At 39.5% G+C, this 17,164-nt stretch overlaps 1 protein-coding gene across 5 annotated transcripts in view; it reads left to right on the forward strand.

Moving 5' to 3' along the window:
* The window catches only part of nin (ninein (GSK3B interacting protein)), a 29,779-nt gene extending 13,350 nt beyond the window's left edge, over positions 1-16,429 (forward strand). For 2 of the 5 annotated variants that reach the window (XM_051396004.1, XM_051396005.1), the window contains exons 5-28: positions 34-79; positions 163-338; positions 845-991; positions 1,255-1,422; positions 1,656-1,792; positions 1,972-2,112; positions 2,574-2,748; positions 2,881-2,991; positions 3,217-3,306; positions 3,393-3,528; positions 3,682-3,803; positions 3,967-5,090; positions 8,255-8,353; positions 8,448-8,517; positions 9,009-9,176; positions 9,265-9,381; positions 9,661-9,774; positions 9,956-10,102; positions 10,247-10,426; positions 10,517-10,651; positions 10,766-10,867; positions 11,082-11,174; positions 14,696-14,809; positions 15,430-16,429. In XM_051396004.1, the coding sequence (XP_051251964.1) occupies positions 34-79; positions 163-338; positions 845-991; positions 1,255-1,422; positions 1,656-1,792; positions 1,972-2,112; positions 2,574-2,748; positions 2,881-2,991; positions 3,217-3,306; positions 3,393-3,528; positions 3,682-3,803; positions 3,967-5,090; positions 8,255-8,353; positions 8,448-8,517; positions 9,009-9,176; positions 9,265-9,381; positions 9,661-9,774; positions 9,956-10,102; positions 10,247-10,426; positions 10,517-10,651; positions 10,766-10,867; positions 11,082-11,174; positions 14,696-14,809; positions 15,430-15,636 (4,119 nt within the window). In that variant the 3' untranslated portion in view covers positions 15,637-16,429. Of the gene's footprint in view, positions 1-33; positions 80-162; positions 339-844; positions 992-1,254; positions 1,423-1,655; positions 1,793-1,971; positions 2,113-2,573; positions 2,749-2,880; positions 2,992-3,216; positions 3,307-3,392; positions 3,529-3,681; positions 3,804-3,966; positions 5,091-5,480; positions 7,851-8,254; positions 8,354-8,447; positions 8,518-9,008; positions 9,177-9,264; positions 9,382-9,660; positions 9,775-9,955; positions 10,103-10,246; positions 10,427-10,516; positions 10,652-10,765; positions 10,868-11,081; positions 11,175-13,180; positions 14,551-14,695; positions 14,810-15,429 lie in introns of those variants that run through there. The other 3 variants (XM_051396008.1, XM_051396006.1, XM_051396007.1) reach the window with 3 other exon arrangements.
* The last annotated feature ends 735 nt before the right edge of the window (positions 16,430-17,164 follow it).

Consider the following 17,164-nt stretch of genomic DNA (forward strand, 5'->3'; position numbering starts at 1 on the left):
ATATTAATCTCTGTGTGTATTTGTCTCTAACAGCGCTGGAATGCTCACGAAACAAGCACAGAGGAATATGAAGCAGAAGGTACGTCGAGGCTGCAGTATTTTCATAAAATTGACTTTATAGATGTTTGTTAGGAAGTGATCAGTGTCTTACCTTGTGTGTAGGTCAAATGCATCTCTGGAACCCCGATGAGCCGAGCACACCCCGGGGATCAAACATTCCTCTGTCGGCCTGTTTAGAGGAGAGACTGCGTGAGGCTTGCGATGAGCTGGCGATATCGTGGGACGGATGTGCGGGTCACACTGAACTGCTTGCTCTTTGTGAACACCTGGGCCTGGAGGTGAGATTAAAAAAAAAAAAAAGTTTATTTCCGGGATTTTCACACAATTTAAAAAAATTTTAAAAAAAAATAAATCAGTGGAGACAGTTTATTTCCGGGCAGCTTTTCACACACATTGTGAAACACATCTTTACAACAAAAGGCTTATGTCTCTAAATTAAAGTGGTTATAACTGAGTTATTGAAAAACTGAAAAATATTTGTCACAAGAAATGGTCCAAAACCCAAACAATAATGTAAGCAAAACAGCAAATTTCCCAGTTTTTCATGTTAGAACCAGTGGATTTTTAGCATTTTAGCCAGAAAGATTACTTAAATTATTAATTCATTATCAAAATAGTTGACTCATCATCTAATAATTGCAGTCCTACATACATATGAACTATTTGGTTTCAGTGCATCCACCCATGTGAACCATCAAAAAATCACTTTCTCATATACAGTGTAAAGAAAATCCCTACCTACTAACAAATGTTGCCACTTCAACATACTACATCTATTTTTCAGATAAATGTGGATATGCTCCAGAGTCTAACCGGCGATGGAGTGATGAATGTTCAGGAGTTTGTTTCCAGGGTTGTAAACCACAACAAACCCCCGACGCCGTCCGCCTCCACACCCTACAGGCAGCTCAAACGACTCCACTCCACTCAGGTACGTCATTTGTTTGCGGAGCCTCTACAAGGTCACACAATGTGGAGTAATTCCCTCGTTGTTAATTAATTTCTTTTAATTAATTATTTTTAGCTTTATCTGTTGTAGATTTATTAAAGGTTTTTACATAGTCAAACATCTATCATTTGAAAAATAGGCATAAAGCAAATTGCAAAAACAGGTTGAATTTGGTCCCACATAATGCAGTAAGTGGAATTTTAGAGATCAACTCTCCAGTAAAAGTACTTTACCCCTCCATACAGCCCTTTGATGAGGGAGGCCGTAGGATAGCCACTCCTTCTGCCCTGACCAGCACCATTGGCATGCGTCTTTTCTCCACCCTTGATGATGGTACCGGTTTCACTCCCGTTGAATATATCCTGGATGCCTGGATGGAAGAGGGAATAGAAAACAGCACTGAGATCCTGCAGGTGCCGTAGTCTTCATTATTATCAGCATTTTAAATTTGTGAATTTTATTCCTTTGTACATTTTGAAACAGACAGCTGGAGACAGGAAGGAGTCAGATATACAGTTGAGGAAAAAATAATTTACAAAACTTCAACTTCAAAAAATGTTTCCATTTACTCCATTATGCAAATAAGCAAAGAATTTACTAAACTATTAAATATATGTGTACTTATATTAATTTATATTTGTTGCAGGCTTTGAATTTCAACATAGATGGAAAAGTGAGTCTTAGTGATCTCACCATGGCACTTGAAAATGAGCTACTCGTTACTAAGAATGGGATTCACCAAGCGGCACTGGCGAGCTTCAAAGCTGAGATCAGACATCTTCTGTGAGTATGAGTCATCACTGTAATGCAGCTCATTCAGATCTTTGTGTTGTATTTGATAAACTATTTTTTAAATAAATAGTCTGAAATAAAGATAAAGATAAATAAAAACCTGCAGGATAGTTGGTTTGTTTCTGTTGTCACTTGCAATAAATAAATCTTTGCTGTTTTTCTCTTGTCAGAGAGCGAGTAGACAGAGAACTCAGGGAGAAAGAGAAAATCCGATCTGACCTGGAGAAGGCAGAAAAGCTAAAAACTCAACTTGCCACTGAGGTGGATGAGCATCACTCTGCAATTGAGCACACAAATAACCTCAATCTCAGGTAATTCATCCCTCAGATTACACCAGTTCTCTCTTTTTCAGTTTGTTCTATAGTTGTATCACAGCAAGAGGCCTCTGTCCTCTAAGATGTACAAAATAATTTGATTAATGTTTGACTGTGTCTTTCTCCTTCCCTACGTCTTGGCCTCATTCCTGAGGTGGATTTTAAGGATTAAGCTACTAAAGGGTTTTAGCTGGCACCCTATATTCCATCCATTCATAAAGACTGAAGCTAATTATAATTAATGTTATACTTTCACATTACATGTATTGATATATACACTACATTTTATTTAATTCAATAACCTGCTAAACTCAAATTCATCCATTACTGCTAAATCGAGCCTAATCCTAACATTTAGCACGCTCAGTATTCTAGTTTTCTTTGTCTCTGAATATTGTATTTTTCAGTATGCACGCATTACACTCTGTTGTACATTCTATGTGCCTGAATGTCTACAGGAAGCTTGAACAGGACCACAAAGAGAAGTTAGCAGCAGTACGATCCGATCTGATGAAGGAGATGGACCAGCTCCAGCAGCAGGCCAACCTGCAGCGGGAGGGACTGGAAGCAGAGGTGGAGAAGATCAGGGAGGATGAATCTTTTCTCAGAGACCACCTCTCCATCTCTGTGAAGGTACCAGAAATACTCATGGTGATATAATGTGGTGATGTTTGTAGTCTCTTTGCTGTTTTTATATTGTTTATTGATGCTTAAAAGATCATCTGCTTATCCAAAAAAAGATTAAATCATGTCGTTATTTTTTAGGAAAACAGACGTCTTGAAATGGAGTTGCTGGACAGCACCGAAAAACTAGTGGAGGCCCAAAACCAAATTACAAAACTGCAGACAAGTGTGGACAACATTATGAAAGAAAGGGTATGGAGACATTTTATGACTACCCATTAGGGGGTTTTGGCATGTCAATACTGACTTCCTCTATTGTTGGTGTCATTGAAACATACACATACTCACACGTGTGGGTTGTTTTTCTTCTTGCTTTTTTGTTTATGATTTGATTTTCTGTGTTCATTCTCCTCTTCTGCCTAGCTCTTTTTGTCTGTGTCAAACTACTAACTTGAGAATGATCTTATTTTCATTTAGTTTGGAGGCTTGGACCCTGGCAGTGCAGATTTCTTCCTCCAAGAAGAACGTATTAAACAGCTCCGCAGCAGCTACGAAGCTCAGTGCAGGGTAAATATACTGTATTATATGTGATGAGAGGACTGATTATTTTTATTCATTACACGTGTTTAACTTGTAATGCTCTTATTTGGTAGGAACTGCAGGATCGTATTGATGAGCTGCATTCAGAGTTGCAGGAGTTCCACAGTCTTGGACGAGTTCATCAGCCCTGCCACAAACCTCTCTCTGAAGAACTGGAGAGTAAAAGCCCTGGCATGGAATCTGATCCAGGTAGACCTAATGTATATTTACAGCTTACATGCATACAAACACATACAGTCCCCGGAGAACTCATTACAGAGCACTAAGTACATCTGTTCATGACAACAATCAGTACATAGAAACCCTGTGTTAATTGTCACCAGCTAACTTGACTTTTTGCAGGTATCGGTTCAGAGGAGGTCCAGCCGTTCAGCATGAGCCTTGAGGCAGAGATGATGTTGGAGCATCTGAAGGAGCAGCACCTTCAGGAAATGGAGGAGTTGCGAAACCAGCTGGAAAGCAAAGTTAGTCTAATATATACCTTTTTCATTGTGTTACATTGTGAATTGAGACAAGATGCTGAGTGCTGGTATGTACTTGTACTTGGTCTGTAGCTGGTCTTGTTGACAGTTCTGAACTTTTCATTAAAAGTCACACTATTCATTTACATTTTTTATATCACCACAGGTCAATGAATTCGATAAGATTGTAGAAAAGCAGAGGGCGACCCATGAGGACCAGAAAACTGCTTTAGCCCTCCAGTACCAGCAGGAGGTCCAGGTTTTGAGGGAGGAGATGGCCAGCATTCAGATCCACGCACAGGAGCTCCAGAACCAGCTAGAGCAGGCGGAGCTGGAGCGGACCTGTCTGGAGCAGACGCAGGCCGAGGAGAGGGAAGAGCTTGAGAATCTGCAAGAGGAGGAAGTGGGAACTCTCAGACAGCAGCTGCTAGAGGCCCACACCTACACTGCAGACCTGGAGGAGCAGCTGAAGACCCTTGAAGCCCAGCAGGCAGAAATGGATGAAAACCTTGTCAACGATATGAAGGAGCTGAGGAAACAACAAGCCACTGAGATTAAGAAACTGGACGACGAGCATGTAGAGCTTTGTGAAGCCAGACTGGAAGAGGAGAGAAAGAAACTGCAGGAAGAACAGGCTGAGTTGGAGAAGAGACTGATAGATGATTGCGAAAGGGAGAAGGAACTGTTGCAACAAAACCATGAGGATGAACTGAAGGCCAGACTAGAGGAGGCAAAGGTGAGGTTTGAGGAAGAGCGTGATGAGATTGTGCAGAGACTGACAGAGCAGTGGCAGAAAGAGAGAGCTCAGCTAGATGAGCAGAATAATGAGTCTCTGCAGGTGCTGCTGGAGGAAGAGATGTTGAGACTTGTCAGGGAACAAGAAGAGAAGGAGAGCAAGCTCAGGGAGCAGTGGGAGATTGAACGAGCCCAGCTTCAGGAGCGTCACGAGGAGGCTCTGCTCGATAGAATACTTCAGGAAAGGTTGCAGTTACAAGAGCAGTTTGAGCAGAGGGAGAAAAGGCTGAAGGAGGAGTGGGAAAGGGAGAGACTGCAACTGGAGGAGGATTACGAAGGGATGCTCCAGGATAGGTTAAATGAAGAGAGGGAGAAGCTTGAGATTAAGAAGGAGGAAGAGGAGAAGAGGCTAGAATTATTGATGGCAGAGGAGAGGGCTCATCTAGAGGAGAGCCACCGAGAGGCCATGAAGGAGCTGACTCTGAAGCACACTGAAGAGATGGACGTTCTCAGCAGCACGTTGGACAAACTTCGAGATAACATCATTCAGGAGAGGTAAGGCATTTGACTTTTTAAGAGATCGTATTAATGTCGTAACTTCTTTATCAAAGTAGCTACGAAATTGTGTTTCAAAATTTGGGGAAATGTCCTTATTTGTTGTCTTGCAGTGTGGTCAAACAACACACAACCATTGGACAGAGCCATGCTAGCTGTTTCCTGTCTTTATGCTAAGCTAACTTAGGCTGCTGGCTTTAGTCCTATATTGAACGGACAGTTACCAGATCAATCTTCTCATCAAACTATTGTGAGAAAGCAAATAGGCATATCCCTCACACTGTTGCTTTAAAATAATCTAATATGCTAAAAAAAAATTTTTTTGATATTTGCTGTACTATTACGAGTTCAAAACTGTTGCTGTAACAGTCATTTAATAACCATGTACAGGAGGGAAATCGAGGTCAGCTTCACACAGAGAATCAAAGAAGTGGAAGATCGTTTCTCAGGTGATCAAGAATCTGTTGCAAAGCGTTTTCAGGCCGATGTTTTGAAACTTGAACAGCACTACCAAAGTGAGCTGAAGGCCCTTTCTGAGAGCCATGTCGAGCAGAAGCTCCACTGGGAGGCACAGATACAGGAGGCCCTTGAGAACGCTGGGGAACAAAGAAGAATAATGGAGGAGGCCATGGAGCTAGAAAGAGAGAGCCTGGATCAACAGTGGAAAAAGGAACGACATGAGCTAGAAAGTCTTCATAAAGAGGAAATGGAAGAACTGGCGACGAAGAACCGGCAACTGCAAAATGAACTTGATGTGTTTATTAGCAGGGCTCAGACTAAAGAGATAGAGCTAAGTAGACAGCTGAATGACCTCCATAACCGGCTGCAGGAAAGCCTGGAAACCAAGGATGAGCTTCTTGCTCAATCTGAGATGAAAGCGCTTGAGACTGAACTTCTGCTAAATCAAATAGTGGAAGATTTTAAACAGGAAAGGGCAGAACTTCTGAGCCTCCAGTCAGAACTTGAAGCAAAAAACAACGAGATGCTTTCCATTTCTGAGAGGCAGATTATTGAGAGGATACAACTGTTAACTGAGCGTGATGATTTGAAGATGAAGATCGAGGAGTTGGAGATGCTGCTTAAACAGGCAGTAATGGACTTTGAGTTTGAGAGGAGGGAGCTACAGGAACATGTATCCATTCTTGAGAAAAAGGTACAAGATAATGTAGACAATGACAGAGAAGAGCTTATAGCAGAAATAGATCTGCTTAAAATCAGAATCAAACAGCTAGAGATGGAATTGAATCAGGTTTTGTCTTCCGCAGAAAAGGAAAAGGAAGAATCAAATGAAATAAACACCACAGACACATGTTCCGCCCCAGAAAATATTTCTCTTGATGTTATTCTTGAAGATCAGGAACCATTTCTGACAGAACAAGTTGATGTAGAGACTATAATGGATGCAGTTGATGGAGGTTCTGAAAATATCAAAAACACTCATAATGAGTATGATGAAAAGGTCCCTGCCAGTAGTAATGATGAAGGAGATAACTTGCCAGAAGTAGAGACAGATTCCACTGTTGCTGCTCCAGAAGATCACCAAAATGGAGATTCAAACCCTGTGGAAGTCGAAGGAGACACTGAAGTGGGTTGTTGCCCTGCAGAAATTGGACACGAAGACCTTAAATCGACATCCTGTGATGGCAAAAACTCAGATTCCCCGGTCCCAGATGAAAGTGATTCAAATGCTGAATCCAAAAAGGAAGTGGTTTCCCCAGAGTTGCGGTGTGAGGTGGCCTCAACCCCTGAGGCGTTTGAAGGTGTAGATGCAGATGAAGATGGTGGGAATAAAGTAGCTCTTGAATCATGTGAGGAGGAGAACAAACCTCACGATGTACCAGCCTTGGACAATGAAAGCTCTTCCGATGTAGATGAGCCATGTCATGAGAATGTGGTTGATCCCTCAACGCTGGAGGAGACAGGTTACCCCAATAAACTGTCTCTAGTGGATGCTGAGGTTTCTTGTTTATCAAATAACTCTGAAATTGATTCAGATTCAGACTGTGAACATTTAACCGCTAAAATGGAGGATGAATGTGCACATGATTGCCTGGAAACTCCGGATGAAGATGCTGAGGACAGGGAATATTCTCTCCTTAAGCTACGGGCTTTGTATAACACTGCCACAGAGGAGAACATCCTCCTACATGAGAAGATTTCTCTGCTTCAACAGAAGACAGAAATACTGGAGAATCTTCTAGCTCATAACACTGAAAAGGTCAAAACTGGCCACCAGGTATTGGAGGAAAACTATAGCCTCAAAGTCAAACTGGTACTTTTAATGGAGCATATCAAAGAGCTGGAGGTTAAGGCCTTAAAGATGACAGATCTTCAGATTAGATATGACGATTGCATGTGTGAAAATGCCAAACTGAAGGACCAGAACAGAGAACTTGAAAAGAAAGTTTGGAGCGTTGAAAGCAGGATGAATATTTTCCATGATTTCCAAGACCAGCAGATTTCCCTGGTGGATGAGATTGACAGGATGAGAGAAGATAACAATAAGCTCAGTGAGTTGTTCAGTGAATTGGAGAGGCAGGGTGAGATTATTTCTATGCACTCGGATGCTGGACAATTGGAGAGCCCCACAGAGGAGATTCTCTTGGATCTGACCAGTCAGCTGGAGGTTAAAGTTCAGACAGGGAGTCATCTGGAGGACCGCTGCGAGGAGTTTGAGAAGGAGAACAACAGCCTTCGCCGAGCCATCACAGAGCTACAGGATAAGTCGCAGACATTAAATGAAACAACACAGGCTCATAGGTAACGTGGAGAGAAACTAGGAACCCGTCCCTCCATGTGTCCTGTGGCTTCCCGTTGTCCCATCTCTGTGGAGCTTTTGAGTTTTAGGAGCGCTCCTCCTTTTGTTCCTAAGCACAACATAGTGCTGTTAGTCCTACCTGTGATTAGGTTCCTCAATCCTTTGTGCCATGCAACAGATCTTGAATGTGTGTTTCTTTGATCCCTATAGATCACCAGTGGAAAAGCAAAAAAATACTTCGATGTGTGTAAATTGTAGAATAATATGCTTCTAACCGTATGTAGCAAGTGACTGTCTGTTGTGTGTTTTTTACATCATCCCACTGGATTATAAATGTGTATTTTAACATGTACGGTTTTATTTTAGCTTGTTGAACTTTTTCTAAGGAAATTTTGTCTGTCAATAGATCTGAGGCCAGTCGTCTTGCTGAAGAAAACTTCGTCCTCCGGCAAAAGCTTGCTGCGATGAAGGAAGAAGACTTGAAAGAGGCCCAGAAAGAGTTGATGTAAGAAATAAGACATTTAATATGTAAATAATTTCTTCTTTTTGTTCTTGTTTTGTCGTGTAAACTGACATTTTCTTCTAATATTTGATTTTAGACAAACATTGGAGCACTTAAAAAAAGGGAAGTTTGCAGCTCAGAAAGCAGCAGAGAATTTCAAGAAACAGGTAAGAGAGTAACTTATTAAAATACGTGTCTATAGTCATGCCAATGGCTCTGTGAGGCTGTAGCATCAGTATGTTCACCATCTTCGTTTAGCACGCTAACACTTGCTTAATAGCAGTAAACACAAAGTACAAATGAGGCTCATGAGAATGTCAATTTTGACCTGATGATGAAAAGCCACAGGATCATTCAAGTTATTAAGATTCATCCTGAGAACATGAATATGTGCACCAAATATCAAGACATGCATCCAGTAGTTGAAAAATAAAACTGTCAACCTAATGATGGCATTGGAGGAAAAGTCACAGACCCACCAAAGTCTTTAGGATTTGTCCTCTGGGAACCATGAATGTATAACATTTCATGGCGATCCATAATCCATCCATAGTTTTTAAGATATTGCCATTAGCATGGCTAAAACATCTTCAGAAACAACACAATTAATTATTCCCTCTGTCAGAAGCAGTTAATGAGATTTTCTCCTCCTCTGCAGATTTCAGAGCTGCGTTTGCAGATCCAGCAACTGGAAGATGAAAATGGGATGCTGTCAGAGAAAGATGTCCAAAATGTCACTGATATGGAGAATCTACGGCAGCAGCTGGCAGAGCTGATAAAGGAAACCGAGAGGAGGGAGGCGTTCCCCGCTGAAGAGAAACACAAGGTAAACAAGGTGTTTTATGGCAGACTGATTGTCGTCATGGTGTCGTGGAGGCCGAGCGAGTAGTTAATCGGTGGCTGTTTTGTGTTAGCTGGCAGCTTGTGTGTCTGCTCTGGAGGCAGAGCTGACCAAAGCTCTGGAGGACACTGCACAGCTGGAGAAGAGGAATACCCAGCTGTCACAGCAGCTCTCTGGCCTCAGAGAGAAGGTGAGAACAGGCCATGGACGCTTTAATTGATCTCACATTAACCCCATCAAAGCATTACACAGACACAAAATGATAAAGCATCACACCACCTACTCTTGCAATCAAATGACTCCTTCAATCCGAATGAAAAGTATTTCTCTTTCACAAAAGTGCAAAAGAAAGTTCTGGCCTGAAAGCAACTGTGATCTGCTGAGATATCTTGGTGTGATTTAGAGTTAGCAGTGAAGGTGTATAAAAAGGATTGTTTAATTACAACTGTGGTTGTCTTCTGGTTCTCAGGCAGTCAAAGTCGACTCTCTGGAGAATCAGCTCAGCCACCTGCTAGAGGAGCGGAAGAGTGTGGATAAGGAGACTCGGGGCCTCCGCAACCAGCTCGACAAAGCTGAGGAGAGGGTAAGAGTCTGCTGTAACCTACAGAATCATCTCCATGTCTAATGATAGATCATCAAACTTTACATTTAGTCCTATTTTTGTTTCCTGACATTCAGCTAAATTACTGCTCATTAAAATAATAAGATTTGAACCCCAAAAACACTGTCACTCAAGACCAAATGCATCTCTTTCCCCACTCTAGGTGAAGACGGTAGATGAAACTCTTCAGGCTGTGAACCATCAAAGTGCTCGTCTTACGTCAGACTTCTGTGTTTTGCAGCAGGAGAGGGATTTGCTTCAACATGACGTTGCAGTGCTACAAAAACAGCTGCAAAATGTCACAGATAAAGTACGATTTTGTTACGTTTTTGACTTGGCAGACAAAAAAACACCCTTGAGTGCACCAAAAACATGAAAAAGTATAAAGATTCTTCTGCTTATTTTGAAAGGGATGTTTGAAGATGATTTGACCTCTTGCCTTTGTTCATCACAGAACCGTGTTTTAGAGATGGCCTTGCACTCGAGTGGTCTCCAGAGTCAGAGCAAGAAGCGGTACAGAGATGAGATGTCTCGGCTGATGGAGCAGGATCAGCAGCTATTGAGGCAGGAAAACGAGAGGCTTCAGGCAGAAATGCGCAACATCAAAGCAGACCTTGTGCAGTCCAGAGAGAAGGTGAGCTGAGGACTACACTAAACTAAGTAATTAGTGTTACATTTTCTCTCTGTGGTACTAATCTCTAAGCTCTTTATTTTATGTCTGCAGGTCCATCAGCTCGATGCTACCATCCTGTCCTTGAAGCAGCACAAACAACCAAGTCAGTCCTCCCTGGTGAAGGCCTTGGAACAGGAGAACGCCTCTCTGAAGCACGAGCTCGAGGCACAAAAGGAGCTCACCAAGGTATAAACTGCATAAATCGAACCACATAACCTTTCTTTTTGTTTGTTTTTTCTAAACATGCTGATTATGTGGTGCCTGTGTTAATTCTTATTTCATGTGCTTTGTGTGTTTCAGGGCCACGAAGCAGGACAAGGACACACAGAACTGGAGAGCCTTCAACAAGAAAATGAGGCGCTCAGAGCCCAAATGGCTCGACTGTCTACACAGCTGCTAGAGGTAGGTCGTGGTGCCTCTTTTTGTTTTACTGTTATAACACTAATTGATTTGCCTTTGTGTCATTTAAATTTCCTTACTATATGAGAGTATGCCAGGCTTCTTTTTAGAGCACATGATTGGATTATTGTTAAATAAAATGACCTCATACTGTATATATCTCTCTTCTGAGACTGTTTCGCTGACTTCTCTTACATATTTTTATACTTTTGTCCAGACATTTCAGGCTCAGTTGGTTGGACTTCTCCCCCCATCACCTCACAGGATACCCAGAGGACAGCTTCGAGGTGAAGACCCGGACAACATGCAGGTACAGTACGACCCCTTTTTCAAGCTATATTTTTCCTGAATCCTGAAGCACTTTAGTACTTGAAGATTTAGTGACATTGCATCATTGCACGGTTTGGTTTTACATTCATCTCCTGGCATTTTTCTCTCACTATGATCATTTTCCTTTGTCACATTATAGCCATCTGTTGTTGCAGTTATCATAAATTCATCTTTATTGGCTTTAAGAAGGGAACTATGACCTACATCTCGCTTTGGAAATGTTTTGGGGATATAATGGGAGTTAGATGTAAATACACCCATTTTATTTCTTTCACTGTCACTTTGTTGTAGAAGGTGTATCCAGTATCCACTCAAATAAATCACTCAGTTCAGGTGCTAAAGAAATAATTTTACGTTTTTTTTAATTTGCTTTGTTGGCTGGAAATTCAAAGAAAAGTGTTGAGCACCAAAGAGAATATTAATAACAACAATACATAGTTTTAAAAGGTGTGTAATTTCTCAAACACCTGAGCTGAGTTGCATTTGATGATCCTCCATTTATTTTCACTTTACATTACCTTTTTGTTTGTATGCTGGGTTTGCAGTGCTCCTTGTTTTGGTGCTTGTCACAGATCCATATCAGCACCCATCTTTCCTCATCTCCTTATGTCGTATTTACTTTCTGGGTTTGGTATTTAGTCTGTGGTGCCTGTGTGTCTATTCATAGTGTTTCTGAACTCACCTTCATTATTTAGTTTTCCATCTCGGGACTGAAGTAGTTGCTGTAGCGTGATCATCTGGGTGTGGTCCCAGTGGCTGTTTTTTTTCCATTTGTCACCTTTTGTCTGAGTCATACTGCACAAACTTCCGTCTCTCCCCATGCAGATAGATGTAGCTTGTCCAGGTTTATCTGTAAATGGCATCATCCCGCTGTTTTAAAAGCATCTGACTTTTTGTTGTCATTTTTATCTGCAGCATGACACTGCTAGTTATCACCAGGTCACCTTGAATGTAGTGGAAGGAAAAGAGGATCCCGTTTTTAATATAATAACGATGTATACAATAGGGTTATGTTGTTACGGTTTATGTAGTTTTATTTTCATATCTCTTCATATATATGAGCTCATGAAATTATTCAGACACATTGATCAACAAAAAAAAACTTTTGACAAACGTAATTATATAACATAACATAACAAATAGTTACAGTCAGTTTACACATTTTATGTCTGATTGAGTTTGTGGATCTTTATAAAGTATAACACTTATCTCTTGTAAGATATTTTTCTCCTATTCAGCTTTATGAAAGTCAGCTTAGAAAGCTTTTTTCTCCCAAGAGACAGATTATAAAATTGGTAAAAACTGAAGCAACAGAGGCCAGGTTATCTTGACTTTCAGTTTTCATTCTTAGTTTTAGTTGCTAATATTTTAACAATATAAATATAAAGTATACACAACTGTTATATAAAGTGGGATCTTATGATGAACCGAATAGTGTCGATGTTGGTGGTGGTTTTGAAAAAATCCACAACTGTGGGTCATGACTGAAATGAGATTTGTAACTATGGAGACCCAAAGCAGTCAATATTAAATACATGAATGAGATAGTATGAAATAAATTAATAATACAGAAAAATATGTAATATAACCATGAAATTGTTGAATAATCCAACACATTTTTCAAACATCAGCTCATTATGTGATTTACTGTTAACTCATTCAGACCAAAACAACAGTTAATCACATAAGTAGCTCTTTGTTCTGTTTCATAATGCCACTTTTAATCACAGTTACTGTGAAAAACATGTTGCAATAAAAAAACTCTGCTCATTATGTAATTTTATTAACAATTTTATAGTTATGTTGTATATTTTGTCTGTGTTTATTCATATATTATTTATTTATGTAATATTAAACACAAGTTTCCTTATGTAACAGCCATAAACAGCTGTGTAAAGGCCTACTGACTGACCAGGACTGTTTAGGTCTTTAGGATTAGAGGAGAGGGTAGAGCCGTGGTGAAGTGTACCTGCCTTTTCTCTCCAGGGGGCGATGCCGGAGCAGCGGGCGGCTCACGCAGACAGCTACCGGCGGATCGGTGGACTGTAACACCGGGCGTCTTTCCCTGCTCTTCACTTTTAGCCCCTTTCTTTTCCCTCCAAGACTGCTCTCCTCAGTCCTGCTCTTCCTCTGCTATGTTTGGAGCCAAACTCTGACTGGCACACGATGCCATCTTCTTCTGCATCCTTATAGGAGATTGTGAACAAACGTGGTGCCTGATTCAAAAGGCATGAATGTGTAATTGTATTTCTCTGCTGCTAGGTGGCAGGAAAACACAGAAAAGGCTCCTGAGGTTTTTCCCAATGGGATTTTGATTTAATAATGGCACTACCAGTGAAAATTAAAAATTTGTCGGACATTCCTTATCAAATTTAGCGTTTACAAGCACACTACAACGTTTCTTGACAGACTTTAAGTTTTGTTTGTGCTCTGTGCATTAAAAGCATTTTATAGTTGAAATACAGGGAATCTTTTTAACGCAGGGTGTATTTTCTGGGAATGTTCTCTTATGCACTTGTACCATTTATCATTGTCTGGGACAGGGTACATACATCCTCATGGGCTAAATCTTGTGTGATAGCTTGCCTTATGATCATCGAGGAGTGTTAAGTTGAGGCGAGGTTAGTGCCTAACAACCTTCTGAGTCTTTTCTAACAATCAAGCAAATTCAACCTGTAATTGTCAGGTGATGTTACTGTCTATGTCCAGTCAGGGTTTATAGAGATTTTTTTAATGAAGGTACTAAGTTCTCACTGTTTGTCTTTTGTTGTTTACGTCTGTATTTCTTATTCGACACTACACATAGTTGAATGTTTTCGTCAAGCAACCCGTTTATGTCGTATTCGTGTTCTGGGACTGTGTGCGGCTGTTTCTGTTGCTGCTGCCGCACAACCAAAGTGAATCACATCTTTCTGGGTTATGTTTTCTTCTTTAAAGGACTGTTTATTCACAGAACTGTTAACTTTGAATGTTTATCTGGTATTTATTATTAGAAAACCCATGTGAACCAAATCATTGTTTGTCCCCAGTAGTGTGTAATGTGTCATTATTTCCATTAATGTCATATCTGTGTTTGGTTTTTGAGTCATTCAGTGAGTCTTTTGTTCTTTTTTGCACCATGTATAGACTCAAATGTATTTTATTTGTTTTGTTATTTATTTTAATAGAATCATGCTAGGGTTTATTTTATTTATGCATTAAATTATTTTTTGTAGAGGTATCTGAAATACGTGGCATAATTTTATACCTATATATATTTTATTTATTTTCTTAGTGATTGTCCTCTCCTTTAGAAATGTACCAGAAATCATTTAAGGTGGAAACCAAGATAAAATAAAGCTTCTAAATCATTCAAATGTGGTCTGTAAGTTGTTTTGATTTTTCTCATTGAGGTGTGTTTGAGTTTATAGAAGCTCAAAGGGGGAAGAAGATTTAAATTTTTATCAGCATTTTATGGCATTTGCAGCAATTTGTTGATATCGCTCACTGTCTTCTCACCAGGATGAAAGGGAGAGGAAGATGAAGAATATGGAGGAGCGTATGAGGGAAATTGAACTGTCGCTGCGTAACGTCAAACTGCTGCTCAAAGAGAAGGTTGCTCAGCTGAAAGACCAGGTCAGTTCGAAAAGCTCATATTCATTAGCAGTATATTTAATGTTGCGTCAAAAAACTACATACATATATATATATAAAATTTTAATTGTTTTTTAGCACTGTCCCATAAACTACCTCCCTGTAATGAAGCTGAGACACTTCATCATGAATCTTGCATCATTTAAAAAGGGAGAATAAAAGAGCAGTCCTGTATTGTCAGGAAAAACTGCTGGAAAATAGTTTCTTAAAAAGAGTGGGAACCCTGGAGGAGGCTCAAGCATGTACATATTTTGCAGCTTTCTCTTCCCACCAGGAAGAAGATAACCTTCTCAGTGGCGACAAAATATAGAGTAGACGTATCATTGAGAGCAAGTGAGCTGCAACAGGATAACTGAGGTTTACTCTCCAAATGGAACTTATTAATTATCAGTTTGATAAGCATACCTTAAATATGGTTATTAAACAATTGCACATACAGAGTAGGACGTCTTACAAGTAATAAACAATGTAATGGTGACACGGTTTCTAAATTACTGCAGACATATTTTGTCCTCAGTTTCTTCATTAAATATCGGCCAACATACAGCATGTGTCAGAATAATTCAAAAGCCTTTATTATGTGCTTCCTCTGACTTTTCTAGCTGCACAAGAATGGAAAAGCCGACGTGTTGATCAGCGACCTGTATGTGGAGAACGCCCAGCTGCTGAAAGCTCTAGAGATAACTGAGCAGCGGCAGAAAATCGCAGAAAAGAAGAACTACCTACTGGAAGAGAAGATCTCCAGCCTTAACAAGATAGTGCGTGACCTAAACCCCTCGCCCCTTCCCTCGCTGCCTTACCACTATTAATGCTCATAATGTGTCACCTAGAGGTAGCGCTTGCCTAAGTGTCCACCATGAACTGCACTGTTTATTTACTGAATATGTTTTATTTTGAACCTTTGTGCAACAGATGAAGCCAAAATGCACAAGAAAAATGCTTTTTTTTCCCTCTGTTGCATGTTTTATCTCAAGCCTAAATTGTACTGTGTTTAAATATGCAGTATTTTTATTTGTTAGCTTATGTTGTGTTAAACCTATGAAGAACCAAATGTGACAGTTGACTGTAGAGAAAACTATATTTTTCAATGCAGTTACTACTAACTTAATAAATATTTTACTATGACACTATATTTCTATTTTTAAGAAAAGAGAAGCAATACTTAAGTGCACTTTTTTTTTTATACAAGTGTTCTTTTGTCTGTGTTGTTGAAGAGATTAATTGTGTTAATCAGTCTATCGGTTCCTTCTCTGTCCTTATGTACACAAGCCTGTCAGTCGTGATATCATGTAAACGGAGAAGTCAAATAATCTGATGACCTTTTCGAGGTATTTGCTTTCATGTAACACTACCTGAAGTTACATTCACTCTAAATGAATGTCAAGTGGCAATACTTGCTTTTTTAAATACATTAGATTAAAATCCTATAAACGGTTGCAATATGTAAAGTTTTGTATGTAAAGCTTGTGCCATATATGAATGTTTTTGAGTCAAATGAAGGACCTTGCTGCCTGACCTTGAAGCATAAGCACTAAAGATGAAAACAGGGTGATGTTTTGTGTTACAGGCATAAATAAAATGCACAGATTGTGTTCGGTTTGATTTCTTGATGGTTTAATTTGTCAGTGCTGCTGTTTGGAGAGGATCTCAGTCTATAGAAGGTAATGGTGTATATTTTACTCAAGTTTTGTACTTGAGTGCGATTTTAAGGCACTTGTACATTCATATTTTATGTTACTTTATACTCCACAACACTTATTTAACAACTACAGTTACTAATTATTTCTCACAATATTGCTTCTGAACCCTGCTCCACCTCTACCATCTACAGCATTAAACAATGTATTTATACATAACTGACTGGGACAACACACTGTGCTTTATACTTTTAATGCATTATGTTTCTAATATTTATGTACTTTTACTTATTTTATCTTTTTAATGCAGGTATTTTATTTGTAATCAATTGTTGGGCAGTAATTTCTTACTAGTAAAATTACTTTCCCCACTAACTAGTAATGTAACTACTTATTAATAAATGTCAGTAATAATATGGCTGTTACCTCCAATTTTTAAAATCTTTTTGTAATCATGGAAGAAACTATCTTGGAAGATAGAAACCTTTATATTTAGCGGTTGGAAATATTCACATTTTAATTGTTATAACTCTTATAATTACTATTTTTGGGGAGAAGGGGCAACATTACTAATGTTTAATTAGTTACAGTTACTAGTAGTGTAACTAATTACTGTTGTTAGGGAGTAATGATTACTTTTGAATAGAGTAATGAGGTTTTTTTTTAAGTAACTAACTACTTGTAATATTTTTTTTCAGTG

This window comes from Dicentrarchus labrax, unplaced genomic scaffold (genome assembly GCF_905237075.1).
Source record: "Dicentrarchus labrax unplaced genomic scaffold, dlabrax2021, whole genome shotgun sequence".
Classification (NCBI taxonomy): Eukaryota; Metazoa; Chordata; class Actinopteri; family Moronidae; genus Dicentrarchus; species Dicentrarchus labrax.